Source organism: Podarcis filfolensis, assembly GCF_964270895.1.
Source record: "Podarcis filfolensis genome assembly, chromosome: 3".
Taxonomy (NCBI): Eukaryota; Metazoa; Chordata; class Lepidosauria; order Squamata; family Lacertidae; genus Podarcis; species Podarcis filfolensis.
The window spans coordinates 78,947,985-78,971,776 of record NC_139606.1 but is presented as its reverse complement, the minus strand read 5'-3'; the positions used below and the strand labels follow the sequence as shown (position 1 = coordinate 78,971,776).

General features: G+C 40.5%; 1 protein-coding gene across 3 annotated transcripts; it reads right to left on the bottom strand.

The window, feature by feature from the left end:
- Positions 1–194: 194 nt before the first annotated feature.
- On the bottom strand, positions 195–19,411 carry EXO1 (exonuclease 1). 3 transcript variants are annotated; one of them, XM_083604280.1, is made up of 14 exons: positions 19,198–19,411; positions 17,344–17,528; positions 15,059–15,178; positions 13,745–13,868; positions 12,904–13,041; positions 11,484–11,696; positions 10,241–10,428; positions 9,110–9,206; positions 8,347–8,575; positions 7,654–7,906; positions 4,872–5,361; positions 4,256–4,360; positions 1,525–1,718; positions 195–565 (listed from the first exon to the last, which is right to left on the bottom strand). In XM_083604280.1, the coding sequence occupies exons 2-14, from the start codon at positions 17,502–17,504 to the stop codon at positions 415–417; spliced, it is 2,463 nt and encodes an 820-aa protein (XP_083460406.1). In that variant the 5' UTR covers positions 17,505–17,528; positions 19,198–19,411; the 3' UTR covers positions 195–414. The 3 variants fall into 3 exon arrangements, with proteins under 3 accessions (XP_083460406.1, XP_083460405.1, XP_083460407.1); XM_083604279.1 differs by having other exon boundaries at positions 19,234–19,411; XM_083604281.1 differs by having other exon boundaries at positions 19,252–19,411.
- Positions 19,412–23,792: the final 4,381 nt, after the last annotated feature.

Here is a 23,792-nt window from a genome sequence, read left to right as displayed (position 1 = left end):
TTTACACTTACTTTTCCTTAAGCTTTCCCTCCTGTTCCTGGGCCATCTAGAAGTGGTATATTTACCAAAGAACCAATAGCCACAACTTTTTAAACCGACCCCCACCCCAGCTCACTTTCCTTTTGAGCTTGTTCTCTAATAGAATTTGGCTTTTTTATATTTATACTGGATAGATAAATCTTGTCCAGCAATAGTTTTGTAGCCAAATTTATTTTATTAAAGCAAATATAAACACTGTAGTTCATTTTACTTCTTTCAAAACAGAAGTGGACAAGATCTCTGATAAGACTAAAATATACAGCTCACATCCAAATATATACAAATGTTCATTTTGATTTGTGTGTCCAGAAGCAAATTGGCCTGGACATCACGTTGGTCAATGGCTATAGTTTTGCTCATATCTGCAAAATCAGTTCATTTAAAGATTTTCCGCTGTACATGACTGAATTCAAGTTTATTTAAAGTGTCCTCGTCTGTCTCTGGAGTGAGCTGGATGTTATCTTGGTTATCTTTGATTGGAGACAGTGGCTCTGGTTTTCTACAGGATGGTAGCCTTTCAGAATCCCTGCAAAACGAAAGCAAACAGTTAGTGCCCAGAAGTACTAACTAACAGTGCTTACAGACAGTACCTATTTATCTAGTTCAAAGTGTATTTATAGCATTGTGAGCCTCTGATAGGACATTCTGAGAGGAGCTGCAAGTGATTTAAAATCTGCCAAATGTCCATTAATTTTTTTTATACTTGGTTTAAAAATTATTTATGAGACATATTCTACAACCAGAGAAGATCAAAGTCTGCTTCCTAGGAAATGTTCATTTCTACCCAACTAGAATAATATGCCAAGTAGGAGGAAAATCCCAAAGACCTACTCCTTGAATTAGGCAAAGAGGAATGAGAATGAGGCCTATTTGATAACATTCTTGTTCAATCTTCCTCCTTCAGCTAATACTAACACTAATTTTATTATTTATATACCACCCAGCCACTCTGGGCAGTCTGAACCAGCCTAGGTAGCCTTTATGAATCTCAGCAGTCTGATGATGCCAACATGCCTACTTCAAGAGCTGCAACAGCTAATATTTTGCCAGAAAGACACTTTTAAATTATTTATTTCACAACTTTTATATAACACTTGATTGAGATCCTATTACAAAGCAGTTTACAAAGGCTAACAAAGTGCTTAGCGGTCATATATCATCTTCATCAGTATGCAATATTTAAATAAAGTTGATGAAGATCTAGTAGAAGGAAACTGTCGTATTGAGATACAGTGGTACCTCTGGATGCGAACGGGAGCCCCGTTCGCATCCTGAAGCGAATGTAACACGCGACTGCAAGTCTGTGCGTGCACGGGTTGCGTTTCGCCGCTTCTGCGCATGACGTCATTTTGAGCGTCTGCGCATGCGGCGAAACTTGGAAATAATGCGTTCCATTACTTCCGGGTCACCACAGAGCGCAACCTGAAAACGCTTAACCTGAAGCGTATTCATCCCGAGGTATGACTGGATAGGAAAAACATTCACCTTTTAAACTGGAAGGTCCTCCAAAGTTCATTAATTGTCACCTGCAACCCTGCCTTATTTTCAGAATTGTGATGCTTTTTCTTCTGTGCACTGGCTGTTTTCTTGCTCAGACCACTAACTTTGGCAGGCAGCAATCTCTTGTTTTCTGTCACAGTGTGGGATTTTGCAGAACTAGCTTTAAGTAATCCAGGAACCTGGAGATGGAGAGAAATATCAGCTGCTGTTCCATTAAAGTCCTTATGATTTGTCAGTAAAATCATCACATTGCATCACCAACAAGTGCAATTTGTTCAAAAACTCAGTGTAGAGCTTCATTATATTCTGATCCCTCCCTCCCAAATGATCTCTTTACCAACAAAAACTTGTCCATTTCTAAATAGCTCTGTGTGCATTTATATATATGTATCTATATTTATGCGTATATAAATTTATACATGTCCGACTGACATGCGACTCTGCATGCGGGAATCACACAGAACCTGTAAATAACTTTTGAAATGGCAAAACAACTGTCATAAAGTTTGCTAAGCAGCAGATTTGTCTGGACACAAAGAAGAGAGGGGACCTGGTGGGTTGCCACAGGGAAGACATTCTAATTTTGGTACCCCCATCAAAAGGTTCAGCTTCGTGTACCACATCTCCCATAACAAGGGAACAGAGAATACGGCTCGTGGCATTGATCTTAAGGCCTGGGCAAGAGTCGATTCATCCTGGAAGAAGATACTCAGGTAAACAGGCTTAGGGAATCTATAGACTACAAACACAGTTGTCCCTTAAAGCTTCTACTATTTCTAATCTGCTAGAGTAGTATTTATACTAAAATCTCAGGGTATCAGGGCTGCTTACAAGCAGTGCTAAGCAACATTAAAAAAAACTAATTAAAAGAGACAGTATCCCACGATTCTAAGAAAGCAGTTTGCACAAGCATGTCTGTACACACACTTTTAGGAAAAAGAATCCGTCCCCATGCAGTGAAGTCACTAACCACAAGAGGTCACTATAATTCTGAGGAATACAGAATGCTATTTAGAGTCTTAGCAACATGTTTTATAAAGAAGTTCTTTTTATATATATAAAAAAACCTGCTAGTAAACACTAGTCATGAGGATGCTCATTAGACCTGTACAGAAGCTCCTCCTTTAAGCAATCAATTACACAAAAAATCCAGAGATGTATACATCAACCAGCACAATCTTTCCCATGCCTTCTTTATTATGAAGGGTGTTTCTCAGAGCTTTTTGGCGTCATTGCCAGTGATGAAATTCCATCTGCACCACAAAGAACAACTGCAAAATTTGTTCTCAGCTCAAGCCTATCATTAACCAGGGAATCCACAGCCTATATTGTCTTCCCAAAAGAAAGGGAAAGATGACTGATGCAATGAGGGAGCCATACCAGAAAAACTGGAGAATCCAACAGCTCAGCCAGGGTTTAGATTACTGGAAATGAGCTGCGGCCGCTCAGGCTAGTATTCCCCATCCCTTCCTCCTTCATGCACAAGAGAATAATTTTAATTAATATATTAAGTGTTCAAATGACTTCACATGCATTAATTAGTTGCAATCCTTACAACAACCTTGTAAGGTAAGTTGATATTATTATCCCCCACCCCCCGCAATATTGCAGATTTGTCAGTGGGGAGGGACAATGTTGGCGACTTACCTTACAAGGCTGAGTGAGAGTGGCTTGTCTAATGCCCCCCCAGTGAAATCATGACAGAGGCTAGATTTGAATCAGGCGCTTCCCAATTCACAGCTCTGTCTCTTAACTACTACACTGCAGCAACTCTCAGGTTAGTGAATAACCAAGGATCTGAAAACCACAGGTTCATTCTCGTTCATCTTAATTTTGGTTAGAGCAAACCACAGTTCCACAATTTTATACATTATGTGTGACTGGCTTATTCGAACGTGTGGGTAAAAATACACATCAATGCATCATTACAACAAACAGTCTAATAACTATTCGTTTCAAGGCATAATCTGACAATCCAAACAGCATCCTTGAGTAAACTCTTAGCCTGATTTACAGTACATCACAGGGTGTGAAAATAAATAAGATCATGGATAGTCTCAGATCTCTAACAGTCGCAATAGGTAATATGTGCAAATAAAATAAATGTCAGAAGAGGTCCCTAGTTCTAAAAATTTACAATCCAGGTCTTACCCGTAAGACTCATTATTTCTATTTGAATGCCACTTTTCCACAAAAAATATGCCCAAAGTCGTTCACAACACAACAGCAAAATACATACCAATGCATCTTTACAACAAATAGCCTAATAGCTATTCATTTCAAGACATAACCTGGCAATCCAAACAATTAGTATAATAAAATCTAACAATTAAAAATGTATTATGAAAATAGGCAACAGCAATAATTTACACACCTACAAATTGATACCGTTTATTTTAAAATATATAAACCAGAGTCAGATAGGATAAAACTTTCCAAGGCATTAATAAATAATATAGCCAGCAGACAGTTCCTCAAAAGTGCCAAGCGACAGATATGACAATCAGATTTCTTAGAGCTTGGATGAAATGATCTCCAACATGTGCTATTCTTAAAGGAGCCAACAGAGATTTGGGGGGGGGGGGCAGGAGGTGATGTTCCATCTCTTCCGCTGTGCTCCTGATGCATTTCAATGTACAAGTATGTATTTACATACCAAAAAAGAAAAGAACAGAAAAATTCAACATAAAAAACTAAAGAGGAAAAAAAGGCATACCTTGCTATTGAACTCCATATCCTTATTTTCAGTACACAATGAGTCACAGAACTGAAAGATTCGAGAATTCAAATTACATTCTGGTTCTGGACTGCAGTCAGGTTCCTATGGTACAAAAAAAGAGAAAAAGGCAAATGTTATTTTATATATAATTTAACATTGGCTTGTGTATAATAATCTAATATATAATATATAATAATCTAAACAGAGAATTTCATGCTTGTTTTAAGTGACTGAAGATATGTCCCAATGGCAAAGATAAAATAATAAATGTAAGTTGTAAGTAAAATCAGTATTTTGGTTTACAGCAGAGCTAACCTTTGGCCCACCAAATGCTGCTGGGCTATAACTCCCATTATCCTTATTAGTGGCCCTGTTGGCTGAGGTTGATAAAAGTAGAAATCCAACCACATGGGGGTGGGGTGCATAGGGTTAGACACACTGGTTGTTAACAACAGCCAGACGGACTGGCAGGGGGACCATGAGTTTCGTCAGAAGTCATTTTACAGTGGAGAACCAGATGTATTGGAATAAATAAGAGCTGTAGACTATTCCCTTGAGAGGCAAGTGGCAATTTAATTAACTGCTTAACTGAAGCACAGGGTAGTGATCTTACTCTGCCAGAAGGAGCATTTTTCTTGGTCATCCGTGAATATTCTGAAGTGCCCAGGCTATTTTGCGACACTCTGTCAAGCTCCTGTTCTGATGAGCGCTGCAGTTCTTTTAAAGGGGAAGACTCTTCATCCGACTCTTTACTCACTGTGGTGTTTAGCGTTTGTGATCCGGACACCTCACAACTCTGGGGGGTGACTTTGCTGGGTGTGCGTCGGCGAAACTGCTGTAACAATGCGATACTCTGCAATGGACTGGGTGTTCCAGGCCTATCTGCAAAGCTTCTAGTCCAATTGAAACAGTTTGTCTGTGTTGTCCTGGGTGACAGCAAGGCAGTTCTAGTTTTTCCACTCTCTGAAGAGGAAGGACCAAGATCCTCTGTTACTGTATTTCCTGCTTCCACAATCTGAGAATCCACTTCCCTGCCCTGCGGTGATTCATGGATTTCACCCTTTGATGTATTGTCAGGCTGATCCATCGCTTTGCAGAAGAACCTAACATACATTGGAAGAATAGAGGTAATAAATGGGAAGGAGGGATAAAGCGAAATGGCTGCAAGCATGAAGGACTCTTTGCAATTTAAAACAGCACAAATTCACCAAAAGGAAGAGACTAGGAATATTTGTTAAGGTGTCACTGATACTATTCGTTTGTTATTATGGACACTTGCTAAGTAAAACAAGGAAAAACTTGGACATTAATAAATTATACCAAACAGATAGGCCTACGCTTCTCACAGCTCTTAAGAGGATAGGTACTCAACTGATTGTGTTGCAAAATGTAGCAGCAGTAATTATTATTTACTAATTTATATACCACTCCTATGCCAAAATGGCTTCTAAGCAGTTTACAGCTATAAAGTCAACACATAATTCAAGTACACAAAACATTAAAGCATCCTTAATTAAAAATATAATTAAAACAGTGAAAACGGTAAAATCACATGTTTGGTTGGGGGGTGGGGAATGCTTGCCTAAACAGGTGTTTCTTCAGGAGCTGGCAGAAGACCAACACTGATGGACCAAAAAGACTCTCCACCTAATAGTGCCAGCATAACTAAAACCTCCTTTGTACGAGCATAATAAGAGAATAGGCTTTTAGTGGAGGTATTAGAGGCATCACTGAACACAGTATAGGAGATCACAGATGTCGTAGCCAGAAAGCCAGAGATTGCTTTCTAGCCTCATTGCACAGGCCACCAGCATAATCCTAGGGCAGTGACTAATACCCTGCTCCAGAAACTGAACATGGCAGTATTTTATATACCACAAAGCACTGGCGTGACATTTTTTCTTGCAGATGAGTGTGCTAGAAGGCTCATCATCCATTCACTAGCAACTTGAAAACAAGCCGGTATTTTGTGATGCCAGGTTCATTTCCTCTCGTTGTTCTTAATTTTCGTTCATATAATTAAATACACAACAGTCAGACTATGTGCTAAGGATACACTATTCTACGTGTAACCAATGGACAGTGCAAAAGGAGGAAATGCAAATGGGAAGTTTGTTTGTAAGGTTTTATTGCTGTAAATCACACTAATGATGGAATGGAATGTAATATATAGTGGCATACAAATATTTTAATGAATAACCAAACCAAGAACCTGATGCACACAACTTGCACTACGGAAGCCCTGGGTAATTTTGTTGTTGCTGCTGGCATTGTTGGAAGAGAAAAAGACATTTTCATTACCAGACTTTGGGGCATGTTTGTTGTTTCTGGGTTAAGTGAAATCTTCACAGTCTTCCACAAATGTGCTCTAGTTCTTGAAATGTTAGGAGAGGATAAAATATGGAGAACTATTTGAGGAGAGCAGTAACACTCTGCTGTAGGAAAAGGCAAGCTGAGTAATCTCCAATCACTCTCTCAACCTTAAAGAAAAGGGGTTTTTTTTGCTGAAAACACCAGGAGGTTCCCATGTCTTCTCCAGATGATTTGCACTTATCTAGAATGTGCTGAAATCTAATTTTTTTTTTTGTATGTAGGCATGCATACCAATGAATCATTTTCCATGTACAGTACTTCCCAAGAGCAAACTTTCATGTTCAATTTTGCTTTGTATGGGGGGAGTGGGACTCGCAGAACGAGAATATAAAATCACTGGGGACTTTGGTGATGCAAAGATGTAGAAATCCACCCTTCACCTGACCTGCCAACCTCTTACTGACACACCCTCCTCCCCAGTTGATATTACAGTGCGTTTTGACTAATTTGAGTTGGGAAGGGTCTCAAGAGGCCATCAGATTAAAGCTTCTGCACACTGTTAATTTTGACTTTTACTTTCAGATGCCAGTTTAATATTGCTGCTCAGGCAATTTACGTCACATTTGTTTGTGTGTTGTTAACTCCTAAGTCAATTTTTAAAAAGAGGATTTTATATGTAAAGCTGATCCGGAGGCTGCTCTGACCAGATTATGATTCATCCTGCCCTTGTTCAGCTTCCCTTCGGGGGGGGGGGGATATATGAAGAAGCAAATCAATCCAAATTCTAGTACTGTACATGTACATAATTTATGAGCATGTAAAGGTAACTGCTTATTTACATGTGAATAGTTTTTCAAAGGAACCAAAGACTTTGCCAAATAGATTTACTGTGTCACTTTCTCTGACATGTCCCCATGGGTCTTTTGGAAGGTAGCCTAGTGTGCTGAATATATTATATTATATGATATATTTCTATTTTGCTTTTGAGTATGCCAATTCTACTTTTTGTAATGAAGGGAAACTGCAGAGTCAAATTCCCCAAGAATGTAACTTTTTACATACTGAACTTGAAGAAAGCATACCTGCTTCTAGTCCCCGGAACAACAACAACTGCATCACTCTCTCCATTCTTCTTCCGCAAGATGAAGGCAAATTTATTTCTAAGCCTAGGATGGGAGCTTGAACTTTCTTTGTCTCTGCAAGAGTCCTCTGAAGCAGCAATCGCAGACACTGCACCAGCAAACCCAGGATGCTCACCATCTTCACTGCTTTCCATCTTAGGTTTTTTGGTGTTTGAAAAATACTGGCTTAGCAGGTCACCTTCTGACAGCTCTTCTAAATATATATATGAAAAATACACATTGTAATTGGGTCACAGCAGAAAAAGACTGTAAGGAATATGTTTTTAATTTTTTTTCAAAACTGAAGAAAACCATTAAGAAATGTAGATATATTGATCTTAATTTGATTCCCTTTCAGTGTAGAAGAAACAAACGCTAAGTCACCAAATATTACATTAATACATTAGTTTGCAGCAGCAGAAAATTGGATTGCTATGCAAAAATGGGATATTATAAATATATACCAACTATTGTTAAACTGATTGGATTCTCTATGCTAAAGAATCCTATTCCTTCAAAGTGTTTCTAGAAAGGGATAAACAAAATAAATATGTTATGAGGGAAAAGCTTTCAAGTCTTAAGCCTTCGAGAACATTTTAGAATAAGAGGTAGGTTTTCTTTTTCACAATCTCTTTAGAGATTTAGCTATCATACCATGCCTTGGTCTTTTTGCCAATAGCGCTTTGCTGGGAAGCTTCAGCCCTTTCATGTTAACTAGTCGCTCCAGGCCTCTGGTTGTGGGTTTCTCCAACACTGAGGCTGAATTTGTTGTAATCTTGGCAGTGGAACCAGGTTTGTAGTCTCTGCTCCAAATGCTCTTTAAATTGGGTGGCTGCTCTTTGGCATGTTTGCTGTCCCAGCCATGACTTCTGGGCTGTACAGACTATAGGGAAAAGGAAACAAGAAGATGTACAACAGAGGAAAGAATGACTGGAGCCTGTTTCTCTTGAGACTGTAAAAAAACGATGCAAATAATCTGATTGTTCTTCAATTCTGTTCCATCGATCTACTGCTGGCCATTGGCCAGTGTGGAAGGAACAATCCAGGGACATAATCAAGCCAACAAGTGGTTAGAAAGCAACACTGCTCTTTCTGTTACCTCATGCACCTTTTATCCCCATGGGAAGAGGAGGAAGTGTTGATGTATTAGGTCTGCTTTGGGTCATCCAGGCAGCAGTCCTTTTGAGCAGGCACCCCCAAATTCGGCCCTCCAGCTGTTTTGGGACTACAACTCCCATCATCTGTAGCTAACAGGACCGGTGGTCAGGGATGATGGGAATTGTAGTCCCAAAACAGCTGGCGGGCTGAGTTTGGGGATGCCTGCCTTTCGTGCAACCACAGGCCAACATGCAACTTCACATTCCTCACAAAGTCTCTAAAGGTGATGTGGCTCTTGCATTTTGAAGTAAAACATTACCTGTTGAGCATCAGGGTCGTAGTCATCAATTTGCTCCATGGTATTGATGTCTTTATTTCCAAGTGCTATTTGAAAAGCAGCACTATCGCCGATGTGCCTAAGTTAATCAAATTAAGGGGGAAATGCAGTTCTTCTATTGATGCTTTTTCTCTTGAAAGCGGCGTTTTATAAAGAGATTTAGCCTCTATATAATCAAAAGTAAATTCTACATCTTCTTCTTTGAATGGATGAATGCCTCCTAACCACTTTGCACAACAGCTTAGCCAAGATATTAAAGCTTTACATCAGAATTAGCCCTTCTTAACTTTATCCCTGGAAGACTCTGTGCTAACAGTAGGAGCTGTCATTCTAGTAGGCAATAGTTTTGTAGTCGCCTGAGGTATTTGAAGCAGCATTACTGTTTATACAAGTTTAGCATTCTCCCAAAGGAAAGAAGAGGTGCTAAACTGAATCTATGAAATGAACTGGTTCAGAAACAACAGTTATGTTCTGTTTTATAGTAAAAGAGTCCATGATAATTGAAGATTTCAAGATAGCCACCATTTTTATAATGGATGGTGGAGGTGCTAAACAGCTTAGAAAGCCTTCTTAAAATTATGGTAGTTTAGGACCTTTTAACTGAGATTTTAAGAACTATTGGATGAATGAAAAACCACTTGTAAGAATTTCTACATTTAAGAAAGAGATCAGATGGCCCACTCGATAGCTCACTTATATCAAACTTTATTCAATGTTAGAAAGCCATTAAACAGCTAGTTTTCCTTGCAAAATTGACTTGAACAATGTGAAGGAAGATCTACATTACATTCCTGAATATTTTAAACATAATCAAAGGAACCCATTTTTTTCAAATGGAGCAACGGCTAGCACCAGTAAGTCAAATTTAAGGAGTTTATAAGTTCCAAAGATTTCTACGCATGATCTTAACTCTCTTATTGTTGGTACTTATACCCATATCTGAGGCATGTTTAACCCTGCAGCAAAAGGTCTCAAGCTTTGCAGGGCTTACTTCCAAGTAAGTATGCACAGGACCACAGCCTCAGAAGTGCTTAACTTTGCCTGGCATCCCAGAGACCCCATGAAAAGGAAGAGACTATAAAGACATTATTATTTTTATTTGATAAAGGATACTTTCCTGCATAAAGCAGTGTTTCTGGATCAACACCATCTTCGTAAGCATTCAAAGGAACAAGCTGTCTCCTGACTGGGTCAAAAACCAACTGATAGAGGAAAGTATTATTAGCACGAGTAAATCCTTGTATGTATTCTTCTGGTACCAAAATATTCATCTTCAAATACTGCCCCATTTTCCGAATGACCTGGAAGAGAAAAGGGCATGTTATGCAATGCACAGCATACTTGCGAGACAGCAGGCAGAACGGCTTGGACCCTTTGTTGCTTCTCCATTCATGTAACAGGGAGGACGATGTCCGCCAATACTTCCTTCCCTATGCCAACCCTCACACCAAGGTTTGAGAGCAGATTCATGTAACAGGGAGGACGATGTCCGCCAATACTTCCTTCCCTATGCCAACCCTCACACCAAGGTTTGAGAGCAGATTTTCAGCGGTTGCACTAGGAAAAGGAAGGATCAAAAACCCTGTTCCATTCACAGAATTGGGATCTATGCTCATTGTTTTGTCACTCTAAAAGCATTGTCTAGTATGTACGCAAGCTGAAATGGTTATTGAAAAGAGGCATGGGGCGGACAAGTAATGCTTTAAGACCTTTGTCAAACTTCCTTTTTTAAAAAAAAACAACAGATCTGATATTTCCCCAAAGTCCCAAGTATCTTTTTAGAGTGAGTGACATACACTGGAAATTTGGACCAAATGTTATTTTCTGTCTTTATTCTCCCTCTCTTCAAATAGTACAGCAAACAAAACAAAACAAAACAAAACAAATCATCCTGGAAAGCTGAGGAGTAGGCATGATTTCTGAAACAAGAGTTTGGACTGTGGCCCTTTACATTTGCCAGTATGAAAATAATGATAAATCATTTAATAATGATAAAGCTTGTATATAGTTAAAGTCTAGGGCTGCTTCGAATCTTGGCTCATTTACAATTATTAAAACCAAAAAATGTATTTGTATCTCAGCCAAATGGACTCATTTGGAAATATCCTATATGTAAATGTAACAAAGAAGAGTTAAGCTTTAGTCAACACACAACATACAAGAGTCCACAAAACATATTATTGCTTAACTGTTTTCCCCAATGTACGTGAACAGCAGAACAAATTTCTTTTGACAGGTATCTACATAATAACTCAATCGAGTACTTTCCCCAGAATTCCTCCTCTCCAGAGTTGGCCTCACTATCTGTGGAGCTTTTGGAAAACATAAAGTTAACTCAAGAGCCAATAAACTTTACCTTTATAATATCAGGGTTATTGGCTATTTTTATCAGCCTGCAAGCCTTGCCTAATCCAATACCGTGAAGAGACGGAAGGTAGTCACAACCAGACAGAATACACATGTAACGGAATTTCTCTTCTGTAAACACATCACCAAGTTGTTTGCACATTCCAAGCCGACTCTGGTCAATTTCTAAGCCATTTCCACACTTGTCAATTTTCAGAAATACCTTAAAACAAAATAACGGACAAGTCCTTGTATTATTGTACTATTTCCACAAATGGTGGCCAAACACGGAATTCTTTCCCAATCATCAGCATATAAACTTCTTGTATATTTTACATTACAATTTTTCATCAATAAGCAATACAACTTGCATTTTCTATTACATACCTGCATAGCTGTCAACGTTTCCCTTTTTAAAAGGGAAATTCCCTTATTCTGAATAGGATTCCTTGCAAGAAAAGGGAAAAGTTGACAGCTATGCATACCTGTTGAGTCTCTGTGACGTTTGCAAACCCAGCAATCCCATTCCCCCATACAGACATTGTCAAATTCTGTCCAGCGGTCACAGTCTGCCTAACGTCAGTAATACTTAGCATTTATATGGCATTTTTTTGAATGTACAAAGACCTTCACTTACGTTATTCTCAGCAATCAGGGCCTCTCAGGAGACCAATATTATTCTCCATATATTCCAGACGGAGGAAGGAGAGGTCAACACTGAGAGATGCTGACCTAAGGTCCCCATGCAAATTCATGGCGGGGGAGGGTTTTTAAGCAGGAGCTTCATGCCTCACTGCACACTCACAGAACAATAGCTGCCTTGGGTCATATAGCATTAGAGGGGGCCCTTGCGCCGTGCGCGGAGACATCACTCAGTCATGGCTCCCTGCATCTTCCCCATTGTCAAGTTCCTGGTCAAAGGTGGCCTGGCAGGGAGGGCCATCTACATGGTTTACAGCCAAGGTTTGCTGAGTGGGGGCGACAAGGGGGCCCGAGCCCTCCGAAAAGCCCAAGAAGCGCTCCCCCCAGCTGTAGAAGAACGGGCGAAATATTTTGGCTGGAAGCTTCTGGCTGTTCCAAAGACTGAAAGACTGAATTCTCTCTCTGCAGCTACTGGAACTCAGGGGTTCGGATGACAATCGGCGCTCTCTCCGTAACCCCCACCAGGGCCTGTGAATATACGCAGATTGGATGGAAGTACATGAAGGACCTTGTCAAATGAAGCCTCTCTGATAAGGCCCCCTTTTGCCGCCTTTAATGGGGAGGTCTTAAGCACCAGAGTCTGGCCCCCGTTTCTCAAGGGCTGCAATAAAAGACTTTATAATAAGAAAAATAAATAAATCAAATATAGGATTAGAGGGCTGGGTTTCCATGTATAGCTGAGCCCTAGTGCTGTCCTTTTTAGAAACGAATTACTAGATCTTTCCTACCTTTTTACATCCAAAAGCAAGAAGATCAGAATCCTCTGTAATTATAGCTTCAACTAAGCCAGTCTTGTTAAGATAGGCGAGCTGAGCATCCGCTTCATATGGAGCAACAATGCAATCTATTCCCCGGGCTCGGGCAGCCTGCAAAAGCAAAAAACCATTATAGTGCTTTATAAGTGACACTCCCTCCCCAATTGGTCTAGCCCCTAGTTCTTGCCCGCATGGTCCTACTTGCCTCTCCTAACTACCTGAAGTTCTCCTAGGTGCATAATTTAGGATTTTTGCATGGAATAAGTTTCCATACAAAGAACTGCATTTAGGCTCATTGATCGCTGAGTTGATAAACAGTTTCCAGACAGTAACACTTTAGATTGCAGCTGTGGGGTTATATAATATGAATGCTTCTCAATACAAATATAATTCCTGCTTTAAAGGAAAAGAGATGCATCACAGTGAAGGACCCCAGGCTACTTTAATCGAAACAATTTATTTTTTGGTGGTGTTGGCGAGGAAAGAGTACAGGGAACAATGCGGTTATTATGAGCCCTCATCTGCAGTCTGAAATGGTGCAGCCCTGACATGGGTTTGCTCCTTCAATGAGAAATAGGAGAAATCTCTCTCTCTCTCCTATTTTATATATAAAATATATAATTACATATCTTCCATTACTCAAATACTAACTACAGCAAATGGTTGAATAAACAAACACTGCAAACTTTGAGTCACTATCCCTTCTGCAAAGCCTGTATTATGCAAACATCAGGGTTATAAGAAATGCAGTTATTCTGCCAATAAATATAAAATGGGAGAGCAGCAACAACCTACCAGCTAAAAGGCTACTTACTTTAATCACTTCACAGGCCATAGCATGCGTAACATTAATGCTACGTGCAAAACATTCTCTGGCTTCTGATAATTTCCCTTCACGAAGCAGCTGTTTCCCTTTCAGGAGGTTTGCTTGCCGTTTTCTTCAAGATAACAAAAACAAACCCGTCGTCTCAGTGTCACACAACCATAACTGAACAGGTAGTTACAGCACTAGCATTGCAATACACATAGGAGACATGTGCAAAAACCCTATTTGAGCATTTCAAAGAAAGCATGAGGGCAGTGCCTTGGAGGAGGCACACACAACCTAGATACTCGATGTCGCTGTGTGTTTCAACTTCCTATGTGGGGCGATTAGATGATCAGGCACCCTGTGTTCTTAGGGTTCCTGATCTAAGGCTTGCTTAGAAGTCTCCCCCATCCCCCAGGTATGGGAAGGTCAAGATGGACTGAGTGGGGACCGTGGGAGCATTTCCCTTTACACTTTATGCCCTCAGGGTTGTTAATGCCTGAACTATGGTGTCTGAGTCTACTATGTAAGAGCTTGAAAGCCAGATGTAAAAAGAAGAAGCATAAATATATAAAATATATTGTGTAAACCTTAGGAAGGAAGTCCCTATTGAAGGAAATGGAACATAAGCAATTCACTGCACTGAAACTGTTACTAGAATACAATCCCACGGTTTTAACTAGGGTGCAAGATTTCTATGACTGTGCCTAAGTACAGTGGAACCTCGGAATCCTTTGAACTCAAACGTTTTGGCTCCCAAACAACTGAAAACCAAACGTGATTGTTCCGGTTTTCAAATGATTTTCCAATTGGAATCCACGCCTTGGTTTTCGAACTGTTCCAGGAGTCGAACGGACTCCCGGAATGGATTAAATTTGAAAACCAAGGTATGGCTGTACTTTGTTAAGTTCAATTTCCACTTCCAAAAGCAGTGCCTCATGCTATTTACCTGTTCCAGCAGGTTCAGGAACTTTCTGGAGCAGCTTTTCAGGGAGAAGGAAAGTCTGTGATACAGGAGTAGAAGTTCTATTTGTTGACTTTTGTTAAAGCTGAATGTGTTCGCTATTGAGATGGTTGTAGGATGTGTTCAGTACTGAGAGGTTTTGCAAATTTAGCTAATGTTATTGTTGACAGGATCATATGCCACACTGCAGCATTACTGAAGTCTGTTTAGATTTCAACACTGCATTGCTTTCTAAATTCTGCTCTCATTATGATAACATCTGAATTGTTTTCATGTGGAAGCTACTGTCTTTAAAGCACACATATCCTGCAAATCAGCAATTTGAATTTCTAATGGGGGGGAGGCATAAGACTTACTCTCGTCGTGACTTTTCAACTTGCTTTTTGGAAGGCAGGGTACAGCCATCAAATACTAGAATGGGTTTGACCCCAAATGACAGAAGCATATCAGCAAACTTCATGCAATAAGCTACGTATCTGTAGAAAGAAACACAGTTGCCATATATCAGGAAATGTTCACCTTAATCCTAAAATGTAAACTGCTAGGGGAAATTTAATTATAAAGAGTCAAGGCACACTTAGCTTTGCAATACCAAAATGTCCACAAGATTAAGATACCTTGATACCACAGCATCCAAGGAGAGTTAATGTGGCATAATGGCTAGAGCGGTGGACTAGGAACTGCAAGACAAAGGTTCAAATCCCCAGTCAGCCATGAAGCTCATTGAGTGACACAGAGCCTCTTTCAGTGTTATTGTGAGGATACGATGCGGTGAGGAAGAACCAAGTTTACTGCCTTGAGCTCTTTAGAGGAAAGCTGGGATAAAAAGGTAACAATTCCATGCCTAATACAGTACTTAGCCAACAGAAATTAATGATGTGAACTTAGTTGCAAAAACAGTAATGGTAATTATATTAAACATATATAGAACAGGAACAGTCATCATTTCATCTTACGTATAAACTTATGGGTATCAGTGGCCAAAGATGATCAGAGAGATTTCCATTTTTCAGGCTGCTTTCATTTTAGCTGCAATCCTGAGTGCCAGCTGTTTACATTCTATTGATTAAATGGGGTTTAAGTAGCCTGCAGCAGTCATAAGCAACTTAAAACACAACCACAAATTAATATTATTCCTTTTAATTTAATTTATGCATTGGATAGCACATTATGTACTTTTCCTATTTTTCTTGTCGACTGTTGCTAATTGATTACGAGATCTGTTAGTGACAGTATTTTCCAAATATATTTTTCCACTGAGCATTACACATCAAATAAAAGACTGCAAGTCAAAACTGTCTTCTAAAAACTGTATTACAGTGATACCTCAGGTTACAGACGCTTCAGGTTACAGACACTTCAGGTTACAGACACTCCACTAACCCCACTACAGACTCCACTAACCCAGAAATAGTACCTCAGGTTAAGAACTTTGCTTCAGGATGAGAACAGAAATCAAGCGGCGGCGGCACGGCAGCAGCAGTGGGAGGCCCCATTAGCTAAAGTGGTGCTTCAGGTTAAGAACAGTTTCAGGTTAAGAACGGACCTCCAGAATGAATTAAGTTCTTAACTCAAGGTACCACTGTATTAAGACATAACTCTCCAATTAGAGATTCTTTGCCAAACAGCTTTAACTGATCTGTTTGACATTTAAAGTTGTTTTTATTGTAGTACTGTGTTTATAGGCTTTATACCGCCTTGTGCCATTTTATACGAAAGTGTGGTTAATAGATATTTTTAAAAATAAAATAAAAAACAAAGCCAATTAATCTCTCGTGTGAATTAAATATGTCTTACAGCAAAGAGGGTGGGGGGCTAGCCCCTGGCCTGGGGGCCTGATCCAGTTCACCATGCAATTTTTTCTGCTCACCACAAAAAACCCTAGTCTTCCCTTTCCCTTTTCTGTAGTGTCCTGTAGATTGGTCTTATCACTGACACTTATGAGCTGCACCGTGGGAGCCTTTTTTGTGCTGAACAGTGGGATAACAATTGCTTTAAATAAATAACAAGTCACTCTGCCTAGCCCAGCAACCCGAATGGGGGTAGCAATTGCTCCCTACAGTCATTGTGATCTCATCATATCAAGTAGGGGAAGGAGCAACAACATTTGCATGCTTCAGCTGGAGTGGGGTGCTATGTGTCCCATACATTCCTGGGCGTGGGGGCCTCACCCACATGTAACCACGAAAGGATCGGTCAAGGGTGAATATAGTTCTCAACCCCAAAAAAGTTTGGCACCACTCTTTTACAGGAAATACTTCCCCTATTTTATTATTTATTATTATTTATTGAATTACCGCATTGGCCCGAATATAAGCCGCTCCCTTAAAATTCCGCAGGCACTCACACCCGTTCCATTTTACCGTATGTCTGTTTCAGCAGCAATATCGTAAAAAAGCCATTTTTTGTAAGGTTGCGAAATTAAGCCACACGTTAACTTTTCTCAGCCAGAATATGGGGGAAAGTGAGGCTTATATTCAGGCCAATACAGTATATACTGCCCTATACCCGGAGGTGTCAGGAAAGATCAACATAATACGTATATATAATAACCACAATACGTATATATAATAACAATAACAATAACAACAACAACAACCCATTAACACCCATTCTGTCCGTCAAATTGCTTTAAACTTACTGATCTGTGGGTTCTCCTTTGGCTAGCTTTTCAGCACATGCATAGGCTCCTTTGTGGAGCCAGCAGTAAGTATCCACAGCAACTACTTGTCCTTTGTACTTCTTTACATGAGCAGATTCGGCAGCCTCTTTGATAAATTGGAGCAAACCTTGGATCCCCATTGTTCCGAAGTCAAATCTAGGAAACTAGGAAGGAAACAAAGCCAATACAACCTCAATCCTTGAGAAACAAAAGCAAAACAACACTTTGCAACTAAACCAAACATCAGCATGAAACCACCAAGAGATGAAATGGTTGAGCATGGCTAAAATACTCAATTCTGACCCCAATGTAAGAGATCCTAGAGTTACAGGTACCTGCCAGGAATTTTGTATAGTTACCCTATGTTTTTCATTCAAGGGACAGTTCAAATGATACAAAATACCTGCATAAATAAATTTGTGTGCAAGCTTCATCATTGGTACAGAGAGGTTAGGTTGAGCTTATGATGACTGCTCCCCCCTCCATTGTGTATATATGGGCAACATAAACACAAATTGGAAGCTGCTATCTACAGTGGCTTCCTAACATGCACACACACTGCAAAATACATGTGATTTTCTATACTCAGTGCCATATAGAACAGCTGTTCATTTAATGATTTTGTGATGTTTGAAACAGTCTTCGGAATGAATGTTATGAGCCACAAGTGAAACAAAATCTGATGTTCACCAATCCACATCTTTCCATCTCTCCCTGTTCTACACAATGTGTAAGATCCCATCTGACCTGAATGGGGAAATTTTTATTAAAACAAACTCAGGGAAAGAATCAAGAGATTCTAGTAGCTGCTGAGTTGGCATACCCAGAACCCCTTCTACCAAAGACTTAGTAACTGAAAATCTGGCAGTTCAAACCCCTTGCCCCTAAATCCTAGGATGTTAATATCCAATGTCGGACTTGATCCACAAAAATGCAGAGGACTAGTAACTCATGTTCATTTTCACAACACAATTGTTTTGGCGGGAAGCACTTACATAAAGGTTGGATGGCAGAGCTCTTCCACTCCCCCCTCCCCCCCATGTAATTTCACATAAAATATTGCACCTTTTAAGTACAATACTGCAAGTCATGTGCTAATTGAAATCAATGAATATAAAGAAACCCATTTAACCGGATCAGGATAGTGGGATTTTCCCCCCACAGTCCAAATCACACTATTAAGTTCAGTGGGGCTTGCTTCCAAGTAAACAAGCTGAATCAGGCAGCAATCCCTTCTAGCTGCAAGGGCAGAGGAGATTATAATCTTATTTATACATTGTAATCCAGGAGTGAGCTGGTGGGAACTATTGACTGTTTTCGGTGATTTGCAACTGAGCAGCAAGGATTTCACACGCAGACACGAAGTGATTACATCGCCCCAAAAATATACTGCTGAAATGAATAATGCTTGGGGTAATCATGAGTGGATTTTTATACTGAAGGACTGTGAGCTCCGTTCAGTTCCGGTGCTCAGAACAAAACAATGGGTTCAGAGTTGCATGTATATATGTGTTTGTGTTTTGCACCAGGCTTCGGTTGGCAGCTCTCCGGGTTCTAATAGTAATAATCATCATCATCATCGAAGTAGATTCGGCAAGTTTGAAGTCTGTGCATCCTTGTTCGGGGCCTAAACAAACAAAACAAACAACAAACACACTACCCTTGTGTGCGGAGTGGGAGAGCCAAGATCGTGCATTTGCTTTTCTCAGAAAAGGAAAGTATATTGGATTCCGCCCACGCACCCACTCCACGACCCATTGGCAGGGTATCCTTCTGAAAACGGTACAAATTAGGCTCGCCCACTCGACCCTCGTGGGGAGTTCAGAAACGTACAGCCGACCCCCTCTGCGGCCGCCGCTAAGCTCCTACCTATTCCGGCCCCGGTACCTTCAGCACCGAGGAGGAAGCGCCCGTTGACAGCCACGGCGGACCGGACCGGACCGGCTCCGTCCACTAAGCAAGAAGAGCGCCGGCTGCGCAGCGCGGGAAACTGTAAAGACGATTTTCAAGCCCCGCGCGCCTTCCCAGCCTCCAGGCCCCGCCTCCTCCTCCTCGCATGCGCACTCCCGCTCTCTCTTCCCTCCCTCCCGCCGAGGAAGCGAAGGCGCCTCCTCTCGACTACATCGCCCGGCATGCAACGCGGCCGCCAGGAGCGTGGCCCAGTTTTCCCAAATATAACCTCGCGCATGCTGGGCAATGTAGTTAGTGAGGAGGGCAAATTCCTGGTGGACGGCGCTGTTTCGTTCTATTCCCCCTCCGTTATTTATTTTTTATTTATTTGTCAATCGTTTTATTTGCATGCCGCCTTTCATACCCTTCAACATTTCTCCAAAGAAAATAGGGACGCCGTATTTAATAATAATAATAATAATAATAATAATAATAATAATAATACGGTAATACCCCATCTATCTGACTGGGTTGCCCCCCGCTATTCTGGGTAGATTACAACATGTTGCAAAACGTTTAACGTTAAAAACATCTTCCTACACAGGATTGCCTTCAGATGGCTCAGGGGTTGGATGACTTCATACCCTCCAGTATTTCTCTTATGAAAATAGGGATGTTCTATAGAAATCGGGACATTCCGGGATCAAATCAGGAACCACGATGGCTTCTATAAATCCGAAACTGCCCCTGGAAAATAGGAACATTTGGGAGGTCTGGCTTTTCCAAAGTTCAAGTAGTCATAAAGAACAAGCAAACCATCAAAAAGTACACAACCAAATTTAACTATTGTCACATAAATCATAATAAGGTCTAAAATAAATAAAGATACAAAAAATAATATCAACTCTGAACCACATTATACTCATTCTTTTAAGCATGGACTCTTACACATTACAGTTTCATCAATATAATAAATAGCTGGCATATATTCATTACAAAGCTAATTTGCTTAATTTGCTTCTTGGTTCAAATACGGTCTGATACAATGAATGTTTACTTGCAAGCAAGCTCCACTGAGCATAGGCCTGCAAGCCACTGAATACGTATGCAGCTTTGCAATACAGTGGTACCTCGCAAGACGAATGCCTCGGAAGACGAAAAACTCGCAAGACGAAAGAGTTTTTTGTTTTTTGAGTTGCTTCGCAAGACGATTTTCCCTATGGGCTTGCTTCGCAAGACGAAAACGTCTTGCGAGTTTGTTTCCTTTTTTCTTAAAGCCGCTTGAAGAGGTGCAGTTGCGACGGACCGTGCTTCGCAAGACGAAAAACCGCGCAAGACGAAAAGACTCGCGGAACAAATTAATTTCGTCTTGCGAGGCACCACTGTAACTTGTCATAGATTGGTCAGACCTCATCATTCTAACTTGGCTAGTCTGGTCATTATTTTTGTTTACAGCTGGGGTCGGTCATTTAACAAATCATTCTTCAGCCACTTTAATGTTTTGGGTGCTTAACTTGTAGTGAGATTTTATACAACTCACAGATTTGTGAGAAAACAGAGAAGTCACTGTTTTTCCCCACTCTTCATCTGTGGGCTTCTTCATATTACTATCACTCATATGCAAAATGTTTTCTTTTTCTAGTAGGTGTAAATTAACAAACCCACTCGAAGTACAAAAATATATTCACATTTGTCACTTCTTTATCAGTGATGTAGAGTGTGCAAGATGTCCCACAGCAAATATGCAAATATGGTGGTTCAAATATAGATACTGTTTTTCGCACCTCACCTGCAGCTTTTGCAGTCTTAGGGCATCAATTGAAAACTGCAGCTCTTAGTCAAATGCTGCCTACACAGTTTAAAATCAATGTGTTGCTGTAATGCTTGAAAGATTGTGAAACAGGGATGTGTCAGGGGAAAAGTACACAAATTGACAAAACGTATGGGCTTTTATTGGTTGCAAAGAAGCTTAGAGGTTGCTGACACTGGCCTGCAAAGATCATTATAATTACCATACCATAATATGCAGTTGAGGACTCTGACCTTTCCTGAGTGCTTGACAACCACCAGCAGCAAAATCTACTCCTGGTGATTTCTCCCAGCTGAAGAGGGAGTGTAGTGTGGCTTGTGTAGTGTGTGGTATGTGAGAGTATGGCATGGCCACACACACACACACACACACACACTTTTTTTGCCACACCTCGGGGTGAATGCCAAGAGTAAATGTGGTCCGCAGCTGAAAAAGCTTCCCCACCTCTGACATAAGTGCAGCTTAAGTTCTCTTACACCCTCTTTTTTTCATTCTGTTTTTAAACCCAAGCACTGCTGAAGCCCTACCTCATACTTGGCATTTTGATCAATTGGACACAATTTGCGGTACAATTTCCCTGCTGAGAACAGGAGCAAAAGGGAGAGATGCAGAAACAATTTCTGACATAGGGAGAAGAACATGGAAAGCTTCTAATGGCTGTGCCAGATAATAAATTTCAGAAAGGCAAAGCAAGCCTGGTCAGTGGGGGTGACCGAGTTTCTTTTACCGGAATGCAATTTCTCTTTGTGTGTTGAGGGTGGCGTGGAGTCATCTGGCCTCGTTAAAATGCAGTGTTCCAAAATCGACAACCTCTGTATGTGGCTTTTGGTGACCTTCTTGCTGCCTTTGAAAGGATTAATAGCGGCAGCAGCTGAAATTATGGAACACAAAGAATGAGAGGCAGTTACTTAATTAGGAAGTTTTATGCAGCTATGACGACAGGGATAAAAGTCTGAACCTAGGAGCTCAGCTGTTTTGCAGGACTGTACCTATTACCAAAGAAAACAGATTATTATTATTTTTTACGCTTATTAGTCTTTTTTTGCCAGTTCAACCCCAAATTACTTAAAACAACAAGTGCTAGATTTTGGAACTCCCCCCTCATTTTTGTCCTTCCTCCAGCAGGTGAAGAATTTCTTGTTCCAACAAGCTTTGGGGAACTGACTGCTTTGAATGAAAGGGCTGGTGCGGTTTTTATTGCAACTGTTTGTCTTGTTTTACTAGGGGGTGTGTATGTCTGTCCTCTGTCTGTCTGGGTGGGTGGGTAGGTCATTCTAATTCCTGATTCAAACCAAAACTGGATTGGGGGGAAATGCATCAAAATGCAATACAGTGGTACCTCGGGTTAAGAACTTAATTTGTTCTGGAGGTCCGTTCTTAACCTGAAACTGTTCTTAACCTGAGGTACCACTTTAGCTAATGGGGCCTCCCGCTGCCACCACACTGCAGCCATGCAATTTCTGTTCTCATCCTGAAGCAAAGTTCTTAACCTGAGGTACTATTTCTGGGTTAGTGGAGTCTGTAACCTGAAGCGTCTGTAACCTGAAACGTCTGTAACCCGAGGTACCACTGTATTTCATAAGAAATGTCAGGATAGATACAGAATAGATACAGATTGTGACTAATGTCCTGTGTACAGTCATACCTCAGGATGAATATGCTTCAAGTTAGGCAAATTCGGGTTTCGCTGCGCTTGCATGCGCAGACCGTCAAAATGACGTCACACGCATGCGCAGAAGCGCCGAAACGTAACCCGCGCACATGCAGACGTGCAGACATGGGTTACGTTCACTTCAGGATGCAAACGGGGCTCTGGAACGGATCCCGTTCGCATCCCGAGGTACCACTGTACACTGCTTCCCAAACCAGGCGTGGGAGTGCACTGCATCCAAAGTATTCAGAATTGTGTACACACAGCCTAAGTCAGTATTATTTATTTATTTTAAAGCATTTCTATGAGACCTGCGAGATTGCTTTACCGCACATGCGCTCACTTGACCGCTTCAATTGACAGAATTGGCACTACCACAGGTGCCACATAATACCTGCTCCAGTAATAGTCATTGTAAGAATCTGATTGCTTAGTGTGGCAGCACCTACACTTTGGAAGTCCCTGCTGTTTGAGATCAAGCAGGCACCTTCACTGTACTCTTTCCACACCTGCTATTTGCTAAAAACTTTGTTTAGACAAGCGTGCCCAGATGCTTTGAAAGTTCAGGTAATTATAATCTGTTTTCAGTATTGTAACTTTTGCATGTTTGAAAGTACTAGTGTGAATTTTTCTTGCTTTTCTTGTTTTTTCTTTTTGAAAACCGCTTCAAGTTTTTTTTAAAAAAACAATCAAGTGCTTTACAAATTTTATGAAATAAATGAACTTCTAAACCTCTAAAATCTCTTAAGCAGTCTACAAAAAACACAAACATAAAAACAGTGGAACAGTATCATAAAAACAAGACATGAGGAAGGAACAAAAGTTGGCATTTTCAAGGTTACAAAACACAGCCAAGATTCTTCTGTGTGTAGAAAAGTATTATGGGATTAATGCACGTAACAACACACTCTCCATTAGAAGTTAACTTTTATAAAAATGACCTTAAGAAGCATGTAAGTCCCATTAGGTTCTGTTTTTCTCTCTCCATAGGAAGATGAAATCTAAAATGTAATCACAAAGTATCACACCGGTCGTGTCAAGCAAGGTCAGAAGATACCTTGGAGACCTTTAATGGAT

What these genes read in the sequence shown, in the direction of transcription:
- EXO1 (XM_083604280.1), bottom strand. Translation starts at nt 17,504, where the DNA reads ATGGGGATCCAAGGTTTGCTCCAATTTATCAAAGAGGCTGCCGAATCT. An exon ending in GTTGAAAAGTCACGACGAGA is followed by an intron (nt 13,869 to 15,058) that starts GTAAGTCTTATG and finishes GTTATCTTGAAG; the next exon opens with AAAACGGCAAGCAAACCTCC. An exon ending in ATAACCCTGATATTATAAAG is followed by an intron (nt 10,429 to 11,483) that starts GTAAAGTTTATT and finishes TTTCTCTTCCAG; the next exon opens with GTCATTCGGAAAATGGGGCA.